General features: G+C 41.5%; 1 protein-coding gene across 4 annotated transcripts in view; it reads left to right on the forward strand.

Annotated features, from left to right (window-relative positions):
- The window catches only part of PAK1 (p21 (RAC1) activated kinase 1), a 156363-nt gene extending 144266 nt beyond the window's left edge, over positions 1-12097 (forward strand). For all 4 annotated transcript variants that reach the window (XM_039462227.2, XM_039462228.2, XM_010330809.3 and 1 more), the window contains 4 exons: positions 180-279; positions 1328-1524; positions 5006-5143; positions 10301-12097. In XM_039462227.2, coding sequence (XP_039318161.1) covers positions 180-279; positions 1328-1524; positions 5006-5143; positions 10301-10387 — 522 coding nt within the window. In that variant the 3' untranslated portion in view covers positions 10388-12097. The remainder of the gene's footprint in view (positions 1-179; positions 280-1327; positions 1525-5005; positions 5144-10300) is intronic.
- Positions 12098-13131: the final 1034 nt, after the last annotated feature.

Here is a 13131-nt window from a genome sequence, read left to right on the forward strand (position 1 = left end):
GATGGAAGCCTTGGTTCTAGGTCTGGCTCTGTGACTGATTTGGGGCAAGTCCTTTTACTCATTGGGGCCTTACTTCCTTTATTTTAAAGTGAAGAGTTTGAATTAGCTCATTTTCTATTAAGTCTTCTATATTATATGTATGTCCTTTCTTTCTCCCCCTGCCCACATCACTTCAATAGTGTCTGCAGGCTCTGGAGTTTCTGCATTCGAACCAGGTCATTCACAGAGACATCAAAAGCGACAATATTCTGTTGGGAATGGATGGCTCTGTCAAGCTAAGTAAGTAGGAGCCTTAGGGATGACAATGCTTCTCTCCCTGTGGGGCCCTGTCTCTTGTGATATGGTAATCATATAATAGTAACTACAACATTCACCAGAGGGTCTTTATTATTTCATGGAAGATGAGGGCTGTTTTATATTCTTCTGTATTAATCGTAGGATACCATTTCATTATTTTTTCGTTCATTTATACATTAAACAACAACCACAAAAAACTTTGCTAAATGCTTACTCTGTGCTAGGTCCTAAGATGGGCACTCAGGAAACATTTTCCCTACCTTCAAGTTCTCAATCTAGTATGGAAAACATGTAATAGATAATTAGAATAAAGAGTTTGTGTAATTTCTTTCATTCAAGTATTCAGCAAACTTTTATTGAATGTCTAGTACATGCCAGCCCTTCTAGGGATATGAGGACAAGTAAGAAGACATAATCTGTACTATCAAAGGCTTCCTAATTTAAATAATTTTGTAAGTGCAATATAATATAAAAACCACTGCAAGTAAAACATTTTGTTCAAAGGTGTAAAGACCATTAGTCCAGACAAACAGGCTGTGTCATGGGTGGATGGGCAGTTTATTGAAGGACGACTAGCAGCGCTGGGTCTGGGGCATAAAAGCAGGGCCATGCCTAGTCATAGGTGATTGGGGTTTAAATCAAGGACTCATGCCCAAGGAATAAGGCAAGGGCCTAGTTGCCAGATTTGGGAATATGAGAATGGTTTTCAAGAACAAAGCAGAATTCGGACAAGCAATCCAAGACCAAAATAGGCAGCTTGGACTTTAAGTCCTTTGGTTTGAGGAGCGGTGGGAGGCCAGAGATGGTGTTTTCTTATATTCCTCCTATTTCTCTTCAGGATTCAATAGGAAATAGGCTAGGAGCTAGACATGAAGGTAGCAGTCAAGTGACTTTGGAGACTTTTGGACCAAAGATAGGAGAGCTGGGAGCCAGGCACAGCTTGTCACCTAAGTGTATACACACAGTCAACACTTACTGAAGTGAGTGTATATCCTAACTGTATAGTCTTTCTCTTATTTTTCTTTTCTAGCTGATTTTGGATTCTGCGCACAGATAACCCCAGAGCAGAGCAAACGGAGCACCATGGTAGGAACCCCATACTGGATGGCACCAGAGGTTGTGACACGAAAGGCCTATGGGCCCAAGGTTGACATCTGGTCCCTGGGCATCATGGCCATTGAAATGATTGAAGGAGAGCCTCCATACCTCAATGAAAACCCTCTGAGAGTGAGTATTCCTAGTCCTGTTTCAAGTTATTTGGGCTGTAGTCTTTAGTCCCAGGAAATAGGAACCCAGGCTGTTCTCTGTGGCTTTCAATCTGGAGATCCCTTTTCTGGATACAATTAGTCACTGTTGAACTTAAAGTATAAATGCTCAGGCCAGGCATGGTGGCTCATGCCTGCAATGCTAGCACTTTGGGAGGCTGAGGTGGGTGGATCACAAGGTCAGGAGTTTGAGACCAGCCTGGCCAATATATTGAAACTCCATCTCTACTAAAAATACAAAAAAATTAGCTGGGCGTGGTGGTGGTGCCTGTAATTTCAGCTGTTTGGGAGGGTGAGGCAGGAGAATTGCTTGAATCCAGAAGGCGGAGGTTGCAGTGAGCCGAGATTGCACCACTGCACTCCAGCCTGGGCGACAGTGCAGGACTTCATCTAAAAAAAAAAAAAAAACTGTTAAGTGTTCAAAGAAAAGGAATATTAGAAGTTACTCATTCATTTATTCAACAATTATTTGAGTCCCTATCAAGTGTAAGAAACTATTCTAATTATAATAAATTAATATGTAGTAACAGATGGTAAGTGCTGTGAGAAAAAGCAAAGTAAGGGAGTCAAGAGAGTAATGGAGGAAGAGGTGTGCTATTTTAGAGTACAGAGGGAAGTTTTCTCTCATAAGTTATTTTATTTTGCAGAGTTGGGAAGTCATTTGAAGGTTTTGAGCTGAGGAGTAATACGATCTGATTTATGTTTTAAATAGATCATTTGGCTGTTTTTATGGAAAATAGACTGTAAGAGACTATTGTAATAGTTCAGATAAGAGTGGTAGTATATTGGACTGTATCGGTAGGAGTGGAAGTGAGAAGTGGTCAGACTCAGGAGATGTCTTGAAGGAGTAGCTGACAAGATGAACTGAATATTAGAGAAAGAGGAATCAGCAACAACTGCAAGGTTTTTTGTCTGAAGTGCTGAAAAAATTCAGTTGCCATCTGTTGAAATGGTGAAGAGCATACTTAAGTGGGGTAATAAAGAGTTGGTTTTGAATGTGTTGATTTGAAATGTTAACTAGACATTTAAGTGGAGCTGGGAGTAGAGTTTGGCTTATGATTCTGGCGTTCAAGGGTGAGGGGTCAGGACTGTAAACATAAATTTATTAGTAGATGATATACAGTTGGCATTTAAAATCAGAGGTAGATGAGATTACTCACCGAGAGAGTGAGTACAGTTAAAGAGATTTGAGTACTGAGCTCTAGGTTACTCTACTGTTTACAGGTTAGAGGGAATAGGAAAGTAGACCGAGAGCAGAGAAGCGTCCTGGAGGTGAAATGTCCTGTAGACGAAAAGAACAGTGCTTCCAAAAGAGGGAGGAGGGTAGATTATGTGTCAAGTGTTGAATAAGATGAGACAGAGAAATGAACATTGTATTTGCCAATGTGGCGGTTCTTAATGACTTTGACAATCAGTTATCAGTAGAATGCTGGGGATGAAAGTCTAATTAAATTAATGAAAGTGGAAGAAGAGGACATTGAGAAGGCATGTATAAACAGGTGTCTTTTCTCTTAAAGGAATTTTGCTGGGAAGGGTAACAAAAATGGAGCACTATCTTAAAATGGAGCCAAGGGAGGGTTTTCTAAAAGATGATGTCTATGTGCTAATGGGAATGATGTGGTGAAGAGGAGGCAAATGGTCGTGTTAAAGAAGGAAGTGACAACTATAGAAGCAGTGTCCTTAAGTCAGAGAGAGGGATTTGATCAAGTACTGAAGTAGAGGACATTAGATGAGCATGGACAACGTATCCATTGTAACAGAGCATATCAACACAGATGCAAAAATAGGTTGGTGGTCTTGGTGTAGACAAATGTGAAATTTATTCTGATTGCTTTTATTTTCTCATTTATTCCCACCTCCCATCCAGTGCAGGAATTCCCTATGCACTGTTGCTGGTAGGTAGTCATCTACATGCTCATGTCATCCTTAGATACCTCTGATTATTGGAAATTGCTTCAGTGCACAAAACTGAACCTACCTTCTGTAGTTTCTACCCTTTGGCCCCAGCTTTGTCTCTGACTCCACATACAACATATTCTTCTCTGCCTTAGAATGGCCTTGGAGAGATTTGAAGATGATGATTGCTGTGGTATGTTAGAAATACGACAGAGTGATCTTAGACACTTTTTTTTTGAGACAGAGTCTCGCTCTGTTGCCCATGCTGGACTGCCATGGTGTGATCTCAGCTCACTGCAACCTCCGCCTCCTAGGTTCAAGCAATTCTCCTGCCTCAGCCTCCTAAGTAGCTGGGATTACAGGTGCGTGCCACCATGCCCGGCTAATTTTTGTATTTTTGGTAGAGACAGGATTTCGCCATATTGGTCAGGCTGGTCTTGATGGTCTCAAACTCCTGACCTCAGGTGATCCACCCACCTTGGCCTCTCAAAGTGCTGGGATTACAGGTGTGAGCCACCACTGCCTGGCCCTAGACATATCTTTTTATGTTTCTGAACCTTATCTATGAAGTAAGGATGATAATTCTTGCCCTATTACCTGGAGTTAATTGTGGCCATTAAAGTAGACAGTGCTTATATAAGTACTTTGTGAATTAAGTGCTGAGTGCTTGTAAAGATTTAGTCTTTTTTACTACGTTTTTCTTTACCTTTCCCAGAAGATGCTTCATATTAAGGGACCAGGGTAGCAACAGTTTTTACTTACATTTAACATTCCTCTCCTGCTAGAAGAGATCAGTTCTTGGATGACTGAGATGAATGCACCAGGAATAATGTCTGCCAGCAGCTGGGCAGATGTTTAACTCAACAGGCTAAATGGATAATAAACCCTTCAAATGTGTAAGCAAGAATAATAATAAGGCCAGGCACAGTGACTCACGCCTGTAATCCTAGCACTTTGGGAGGTTGAGGCGGGTGGATCACTTGAGTCCAGAAGTTCGAGACCAGCCTGGCCAACATGGTGAAATCCCATCTCTACTAAAAAATACAGAAGTTAGCTGGGCATGGCAACAGCCATCTATAATCCCGGCTGCTCGGGAGGCTGAGGCAGGGAGAATTGCTTGAACCCAGGAGGCGGAGATTGCAGTGAGCCAAGATCGTGCCACTGCACTCCAGCCTGGGTGATAGGGTAAGACTCTGGTCTCAAAAAAAAAAAAAGTATAATAATAAACCCTTAGGTCTGTAACATTTCATAAGTTTACAAAGTACTTTTAAATATACTATCTTATTTTTACAGACATATGAGATGGGCATTATCATCATCCCTACTTTACAGACAGGGAAGTTGGAAGTTCAGTGGCTTGCACATAGTCTCATGGCCTTCAAATGTTAAACCTGATCCTTAGGTCATACTCTTTCAAGTATGTATACACAGCTGCTGCTTTGCATCCTAGAGCATAAAGCAGCTGACTGTATTTCTAGAATGTGTATATGGAGAACAAGAGAGAACCTCAGTTGGAGCTCAAGGTAATTTACCATCTTTATTGCCAGGCCTTGTACCTCATTGCCACCAATGGGACCCCGGAACTTCAGAACCCAGAGAAGCTGTCAGCTATCTTCCGGGACTTTCTGAACCGCTGTCTTGAGATGGATGTGGAGAAGAGAGGTTCAGCTAAAGAGCTGCTGCAGGTAACCGTCCCTACGCAGGGAAGCACCAAATTTAAGGAATCACTAAACCAAGCCTTTTTTACTTCATGTTTGTCTGTAACGCACTGGATGTTATAGAACTAGGCTTCTCTTCTACCGTTTCCCACACTCACTCTGTTCCTACCGCCCTAACTTTTATCCCTGGGCCTTTGCCCATACTATTTTCTTAGCCTCTTCCTGTACACGTTCTCCTAGGCTCAGTTTACAGTCTACTTTCTGAGCACGTATTGAGCTTTCCATGTAGCTTTCTTGCTTTCTTTCTTTCTTTTCTTTCTCTTTCCTTTTCTTCCCTTTCTCCTTTTTCTTTTCTTCCTTTTCTCCTTTCCCTCTCCCTCTCCTCCCTTTGTTTTCCTTTTCTTTTTTCTCCATAGGGTCTTACTTTCTCACCCAGGCTGGAGTTTGCAATGACGTGATCTTGGCTCACTGCAGTCTTCCTCTCCTGGGCTCACTTAAGTGATCTTCCCACCTCAGCCTCCCAAGTAGCTGGAACTATAGGTGCATACCACCATGCCTGGCTAATTTTTTAAAAAACTTCTTTGTAGAGACGGAGTTTTGCTATGTTGGCCAGGCTGGTCACAAATTCCTGGGTTCAAGCGATCAGCCCACCTTGGCTTTACAAAGTGCTGGGACCACAAGCATGACCCACTGTGCCCAGCCTGCCTGTATTTTTCATTAGCACTTCCTATGTTCTGTTTGAATTAGTCTGGCAGTTTGTTTGAGTCTTGATGAGAAACAGCTCTCTAACAACCAAATCCTACGCGAGTTATATTTTGCTGGGATTGGCTCAAAGGATACATTTTTAGCAAAGGAACATTAAGTTTTATTTTTTGAGACAGGGTCTCTCTCTGTTGCCCAGGCTGGAGTGCAGTGGTGCAATCATGGCTCACTGCAGCCTCAACCTCTCCAGGTTCTGCTGATCCTCTCACCTCAGAGTAGCTGGGACTGCAGGCATGAACCACCGTGCCTGCCTAATTTTTCTATTTTTTTGTAGAGACAGGGTTTTGCCATGTTGCCCAGGCTGGGCTGAACAGTCTGCCTGCCACAGCCTCCCAAAGTGCTGGAATTACAGGCATGGCATGAGCAACCATGCCCATCCATGGAACATAAGTTTAGAAGATAATCTAGTGAGTGTGGCTTTTGGAGTCTTCACACTTTCTTCATTGGAAATCCTCAGATGATGGCATTAATACTCTACTTGTTGAGTAAGATTTTGCCAGTTTGTGGGAAAACTCGGAGTCAGGGATTTGCCGGGCCTTTTATTCTCCCACCTGCCTAAACCTGATAATTTTATATGGTTGCAGAAATTGCCTTTGGCAGGTCACATCATTTATATTTAACATGTATGTTTCAAGAACAATTTCTTACAACTAGAGTTATTTTATTATACTGCCCACTGTTGATTTAATAGTAAGTATCACATGCAACTTTATAAAGGCATGCACTGTCATTTACTTTTATATTATGAAGCCCAGGAGTGACAGAGCAGGGCAGGGCAGGACCTAGCATATTGCCCTGTGTTAAAGTTAATTATGAGTCTCTTTCCTACTGGATTGTAACCTATATTTTATTAATCCCTCAGTCTCATGTTTTACCTAGGACCTGACTCAGGATAGGTACTCAGAAAATATTTATTGAATTGAATGGAATTGCTGGAAGAACCTACATTGGAATATCACCTTCTGTAACATATTTAGCATCTCTTTGTAATTGAGGTTACTGATTATGGAGCATTGGCCTATTAGATAAGAGATCTGGGTTCTGCCATGTGTAACCCATTAGTCTCTAGTATCTGGTGGGACTACAAATCTCTTAGTACAATGTAAGACCCCTCTTCCTGTTCGTAAGAGTTGTATTCTGGAAATTGTAGGCACTGGAAAATGTGTAAATACTATATGCTAAGCCTGTGATTAGTAGAGAGGCCGTTGTTAATTAAGTACCAAATTACAGTTCTTGAAAAGTTCATGCCCTCTAAAGTTTTCTTCCTGATATGGTAATATAAATAGTAATAAATGCATTATATTGAATCTTTACTATATTTTAGGCACTAAACACTTTATATATTTAGGCACTAAGCACTTTATATATTAGCTTTCAAAACAACTCTTGTGAGTTGTAGGTTCTGTTATGCTCTCTCTTTTTTTTTTTTTTTTTTTTTTTTTTTGATGGAGTCTTGCTCTGTTTTCCAGGCTGGAGTGCAATGCCGCAATCTCGGCTCACTGCAACCTCCACCTCCCAGGTTCAAGTGATTCTCCTGCCTCAGCCTCCCAAGTACCTGGGATTACAGGCTTGCACCACCACACTCAGCTAATTTTTGTATTTTTAGTAGAGATGGGGTTTCACCATGTTGGCCAGGCTGCTCTTGTACCCCTGACCTCATGATCCACCTCCTTGGCCTCCCAAAGTGCTGGGATTACAGGCATGAGCCACTGCACCCAGCCAGTTATTCTCTCTCTTTTTTTTTCTTTTTTTTGAGACAGAGTCTCACTCTGTTGCCCAGGCTGGAGTGCAACGTTGCAATCTTGGCTCACTGCAACCTCCACCTCCTGGGTTCAAGCAATTCTAATGATGCAGTTTCCCCAGTAGCTGGGATTACAGGTGCCTGCCACAACACCCAGATAATTTTGTATTTTTAGTAGAGACAGGGTTTCACCATGCTGGCCAGGCTGGTCTTGAACTCCTAACCTCAGGTGATCTGCCTGCCTCAACCTCCTAAAGTGCAGGGATTACAGGCTTGAGCCACTGCACCAGCAGTTATTGTCATTTTTACAGATGAGTAAGCTGAGGTTTCAAGTGTTTGGTAACTTTTCCATGATAGCTGGTAAGTAGTAGATTCAGGATTTCAGCTCATTTGGCTCTCAATTGTGTATGCTCTTGGCCACTGCTCTTATAGGCTCAAAGAGTATCACAAGTAGAAAGCCCTAAGGGCTCATCTAGTCTGTTTTGTTTATTAGACAGAGAAGGAAACTGAGGCCTCCCAGTTCAGTGTTGGATCATGCTGCTCTCAACTTAGGGGAATTGTAGAAACATGTGATCTGAGAAAGCTGGCATTTTAACTTATGGATGTACATTGTAAATATTCAAAACCATGACTTTCAGATTCCTAAATCATAAAGGCTTCACATTTGTTTCTCCTATGAGAACACACTTGTGAACAGAAATGCATAGGATGATATATATATTAATTCACGTCTTCACAATTTAGCTAGGATCTTTTATTCCTTTCATAGTGATAGTAACTTCTTGTTCTCAGTAGCTCTTTATACTATCTCTGTCCCAACAGAAGTTGAAACCATTCTCAGCAAAGAATATTAGTATCTAATACTCTCTGTTGCCCAGGCTGGAGTGCAATGTTGCAATCTGCAATTGCTTGAACCCAAGAGGTGGAGGTTGCAGTTTCTCTCTCTCTCTCTCTCTCTCTCTCTCTCTCTCTCTCTCTCTCTGTGTGTGTGTGTGTGTGTGTGTGTGTGTGTGTACGTATACAGTATGACTAATCAAGGGAATTGTAAGTATGGCAGAAGAATCAGATATCCTCATCATTTGAGTTGAGTAGTTTGTTTACATGTTAGATTTGGTTCTCAGTTTCCTGGTAGCCAGGGCAGAAAAGAAAAGGAAATGTGATAGTTCTCACTCTGTCACCCAGGCTGGAGTACAGTGGCGCAATCTTGGCTCACTCCAATTTCCGTCTCCTGGGTTTAAGCAGTTCTCTGCCTCATCTTCCCAAGTAGCTGGGATTACAGGCACCTGCCACCATACCCACCTATTTTTTTTTAATTATTTTCATTTTTAGTAAAGATGGGGTTTCACCATCTTGGCCAGATTGGTCTTGAACTCCTGACCTCGTGATCCCACCCGCCTGTGGCTCCCAAAGTGCTGGGATTACAGGTGTGAGCCAATGAACCGGCCTAGTTCCTATATTTTGTATCAGATACAAGAGTCATCCTACATGTTTAAGACACAAAACTTTTTTACTAAATTTTTTTTTTTAGAAGCACCAGTTTTAGATAAGAGGCTCTGAGAATTACATAAGGGATTGTTAGGCTGGGCACAGTGGCTCATGCCTGTAATCCCAGCGCTTTGGGAGGCTGAGGCGGGTGGATCACTTGAGGTCTGGAGTTCAAGACCAGCCTGGCCAACATGGAAAAACCCGTTTCTACTAAAAATACAACTATTAGCTGGGCATGGTGGTCGGTGCCTGTAGTCCCAGCTACTCAGGAGGTTGAGGCAGGAGAACTGCTTGAACCCAGGAGGTGGAGGTTGCAGTGAGCCGAGGTCGCACCACTGCACTCCAGCCTGAGAACCAGAGCAACAAACCATCTCAAAAAAAAAAAAAAAAAAAAAGGAATTGCTTTTTTATAATAGCTTTACTGAAAATGTAGATGTAATTTTCATATAGTATTTTCTTCTAAAATAGTCTTTAACGGTTGTAGGTATGGCCCAAAGTACAGCCCAGTGAAAGTGTTTGGGAAAGGACCAAGCTACTGAAATTTTTACTAAATGAATTAGCATTATTGGATTTGAGGATAGAACAGTAAATTCCTAGATGAGTGCTCCTAAAATGCAGTATTGCAATATACTACTGGGTCATGATCAATTAATACCTTCCCCAAAGGTAATTATGATTCTGATTATCACCGTAATTTAGGCTTACCTAGGAAGAAATGGAATAATGCAATATGAACTCGCTTATATCTGGCTTCTTTCCCTTAATATGTCTATGAGATTCATCCCATTATCAGTGTACCAATTGCTTATTTTATTGCTATGTAATTTTTTATATAGTATTATATGAATATGACACTATTCATTTTTCCATTCTCTTGGACATTTGAGTTTTTTCTGGTTATAATCTTCTATGAATATTTCTGCTTGTATCTTTTGGTGGATATACAAACTCATTTCTCTTAGGAATATACCTAGGATTGGAATTGCTAGGGTATAGGGTAGATGTATGTTTATCTGTAAGTAGATGCTGCCAGTTTTCCAAAGTGATCTGTTTTCAAGCTGTCCTTCCATCTGGGGATGGTCGGAAGCTCTCCACATAGCACCTTGTACAAACAAGGATGCCCTTATGTCTTATAATAGTTACTAGGGAAGAATGGTCAATAGTCATGTGTCTTTTGCTGTTTTTCTCCTTTCTAGCATCAATTCCTGAAGATTGCCAAGCCCCTCTCCAGCCTCACTCCACTGATTGCTGCAGCAAAGGAGGCAACAAAGAACAATCACTAAAACCACCCTCACCCCAGCCTCATTGTGCCAAGCCTTCTGTGAAATAAATGCTCATTTCAGAAATTCCAACTCCTGATGCCCTCTTCTCCTTGCCTTGCTTCTCCCATTTCCTGATCTAGCGCTCTCAAGACTTTGATCCTTGGAAACCATGTGTCCAGCATTGAAGAAAACTGCAACTGAATGACTAATCAGATGATGGCCATTTCTAAATAAGGAATTTCCTCCCAATTCATGGATATGAGGATGGTTCATGATCAAGGGTTTATATGAATGTTTCTAGTCTTACTTCCATATGGCAAAATCCTCACCTCCTTCATAACCACCCCCACAATTAGTTCTTGACTATATAAATTTATGGTTTGATAATATTATCAATTTGTAATCAGTTGAGATTTCTTTAGTGCTTGCTTTTCTGTGACTGAACTGCCCAGACACCTCATTGTACTTGAAAACTGGAACAGCTTGGAAATGCCATGGGGTTTGATAATCTGCCAGGGACATGAAGAGCCTCAGCTTCCTGGACCATGACTTTGGCGCAGCTGATCCTGACATGGGAGAATAACCACATTTTTCTTTGTGTGTGCTTCTAGCAGCTGTTTGGGAGGACCTTGACCCAATAGTGTTCTCATGCTGTTTCTTGTGAAATGCTCTTGGCTATGTAGCACCTTTTGATTCCCTCCATACCCTATGCTGCTGCCCCCATTCTGTCCCTTGTTTATAACATTGAGAGGTTTCCTAGGGCACATATTGAGTGAGCAGTGTGAGAAGCCAGGGGAGAAAAAGTAACTACTTTTAGAGCAAGGCTGGGCATCAGCACCTGTCCAGCTCTACTTGTGTGATGTTTCAGGAACTCAGAATTTTTTCTATCTGGGATAAGGAGCTGAAAGATTAACTTGGATCTTCTAATGGTCCAAATCTTTTGGTCACAGGAGAGACTCTCCAAATTAGAGACTACATGTTAGTTCTGGGTGGATTTGGTGGACTGACATGATACCCTGCCAGCTGTGAGGGGACCCTGTTTTTAAGATGCATGGCCAACCTCTCTGCAAATGGAAATGCTTACACTGGGTGTTGGGGATGTTTGCTACCTCCTGCTATCTTTGTGGTTTTGGTTCTCCCACTATGGTAGGACCTCCGGCCAGCATTGTGGCTTGTCATGTCAGCCCCGTTGACTACCTTGTCATGCTCTGAGGTACTACTGCCTCTGCAGCACAAATTTCTATTTCCTTCAATAAAAGGAGATGAAAATATTCTACTTGGAGTATGCATTTCTTTCTTCTCTGTGTTCTTTCTTCCCTTTTCTAATTTGTTACATGAAATAATGAATAGTTTCTTTCTGAACCGTTGAGAGTGGTAAGTTGCAAATAGGATGCCCCTTTACCATTACATACTTGATTGTGTATTCTTTCTAACACTTTTATTTTAAATATAAATTAAGAGAAATGGTACAAAACCATTTGTATTGTTTAAATATAAACACACATGTATCCACCAAATCAAGAAATAGAACACTTCTATTTCTTGAACCTTCTCCATCTTGTCCTTCCCTTTCTCATTATAGCCCCACCCAAGAGGTAACCACTGTCTTGACTTTTATTGAAATATCTTTCTTGCTTTTCTTTATACTTTTATTATATTCAGGTGTGTTCCAATACAAGTAAAGTTTAGGTCTGTCAGTTTTTGAATTTTAAATAAACATATCATAATAGATATGTTCTTTTGTGCTTATTTTTTTCCACTTGAGATTATTTTTAAGATATATGTACCTAGTTTGTGTGTAGCTCTAGTTCACACTAGTTTATTAATTTATTATTGCGGTTGTAAGCGCTTGAGAGGAAAGTTTTAACTTGTCCAAGATGAATTCTCTGAGAACTGGCCTCCCAAAGGAGTTGGCTTTCTGCAGAGCTCTATCATAATGGACTACAGCCAACTGCTCAAGGCAGTCATACCTGGTAGAATTCTCAGGTGGCTAATCGGGGGTAATGGGTCTATCACATCCTACAGCTACAACAGTAAGGCTTGAACCCCAGCTCTTATCACATCAGAGAAAATGCTTCTCAAAGATGGCGCAGTGGAGCTAGAGGCCAGTGTTGTGTTGTGTAGTTTTACTTTTGGATCCCAGCACCTAATCATAACTGGAGAAGACATAGTGCTTCCTAGGTATGCAAAATATAATCCCCATGGCTCAATGCCTGGAGTCCTTCTCAGGAGTATGATACCTGGGCCCTACTACATTTCTTTGCCCCAGAAGGTGATGGACATTAGAGTTTCCACACTGTAGTTAATGTTCCTGTAATCACACGTATCTACGAATAAAGCAGGCTTCAAGGCCTGGAGTGTATATTGCCTCATCAGCTGCCCTCGTCCACTTGATAATGGCAGCAGTAAGTGGGTATTGGAATTGTGGGTCACTGACTGGTTGCAGGAACAAAGCCTGCCAAGCCAAGGAATTTAAGAGTTATATTCCTGAGAATGGAGATCTAGGGTTGTGGGATATCACCCAGGACGCTATTCCAAGGTTGTTTTTAAGAACCTCAGAGTCACCTATGAGAAGAGTTCCACTGCAGGAAAGGCTGAACTACTAGCTTCTCTAATGAACTTCCTGAGAATCCTAGATTCGCTGTGAACAAGAGACTTGAGATAGAAGTTAGTGATGATCTCTTCAGGGACAGAATTATGTGGTTACTAATGACCTTGGAGGAAGCTGTCTCCTAGGAGCAGTTTATTGAGAGTAAGGCTAGATC

This window comes from Saimiri boliviensis, chromosome 6 (genome assembly GCF_048565385.1).
Source record: "Saimiri boliviensis isolate mSaiBol1 chromosome 6, mSaiBol1.pri, whole genome shotgun sequence".
Taxonomy (NCBI): domain Eukaryota; kingdom Metazoa; phylum Chordata; class Mammalia; order Primates; family Cebidae; genus Saimiri; species Saimiri boliviensis.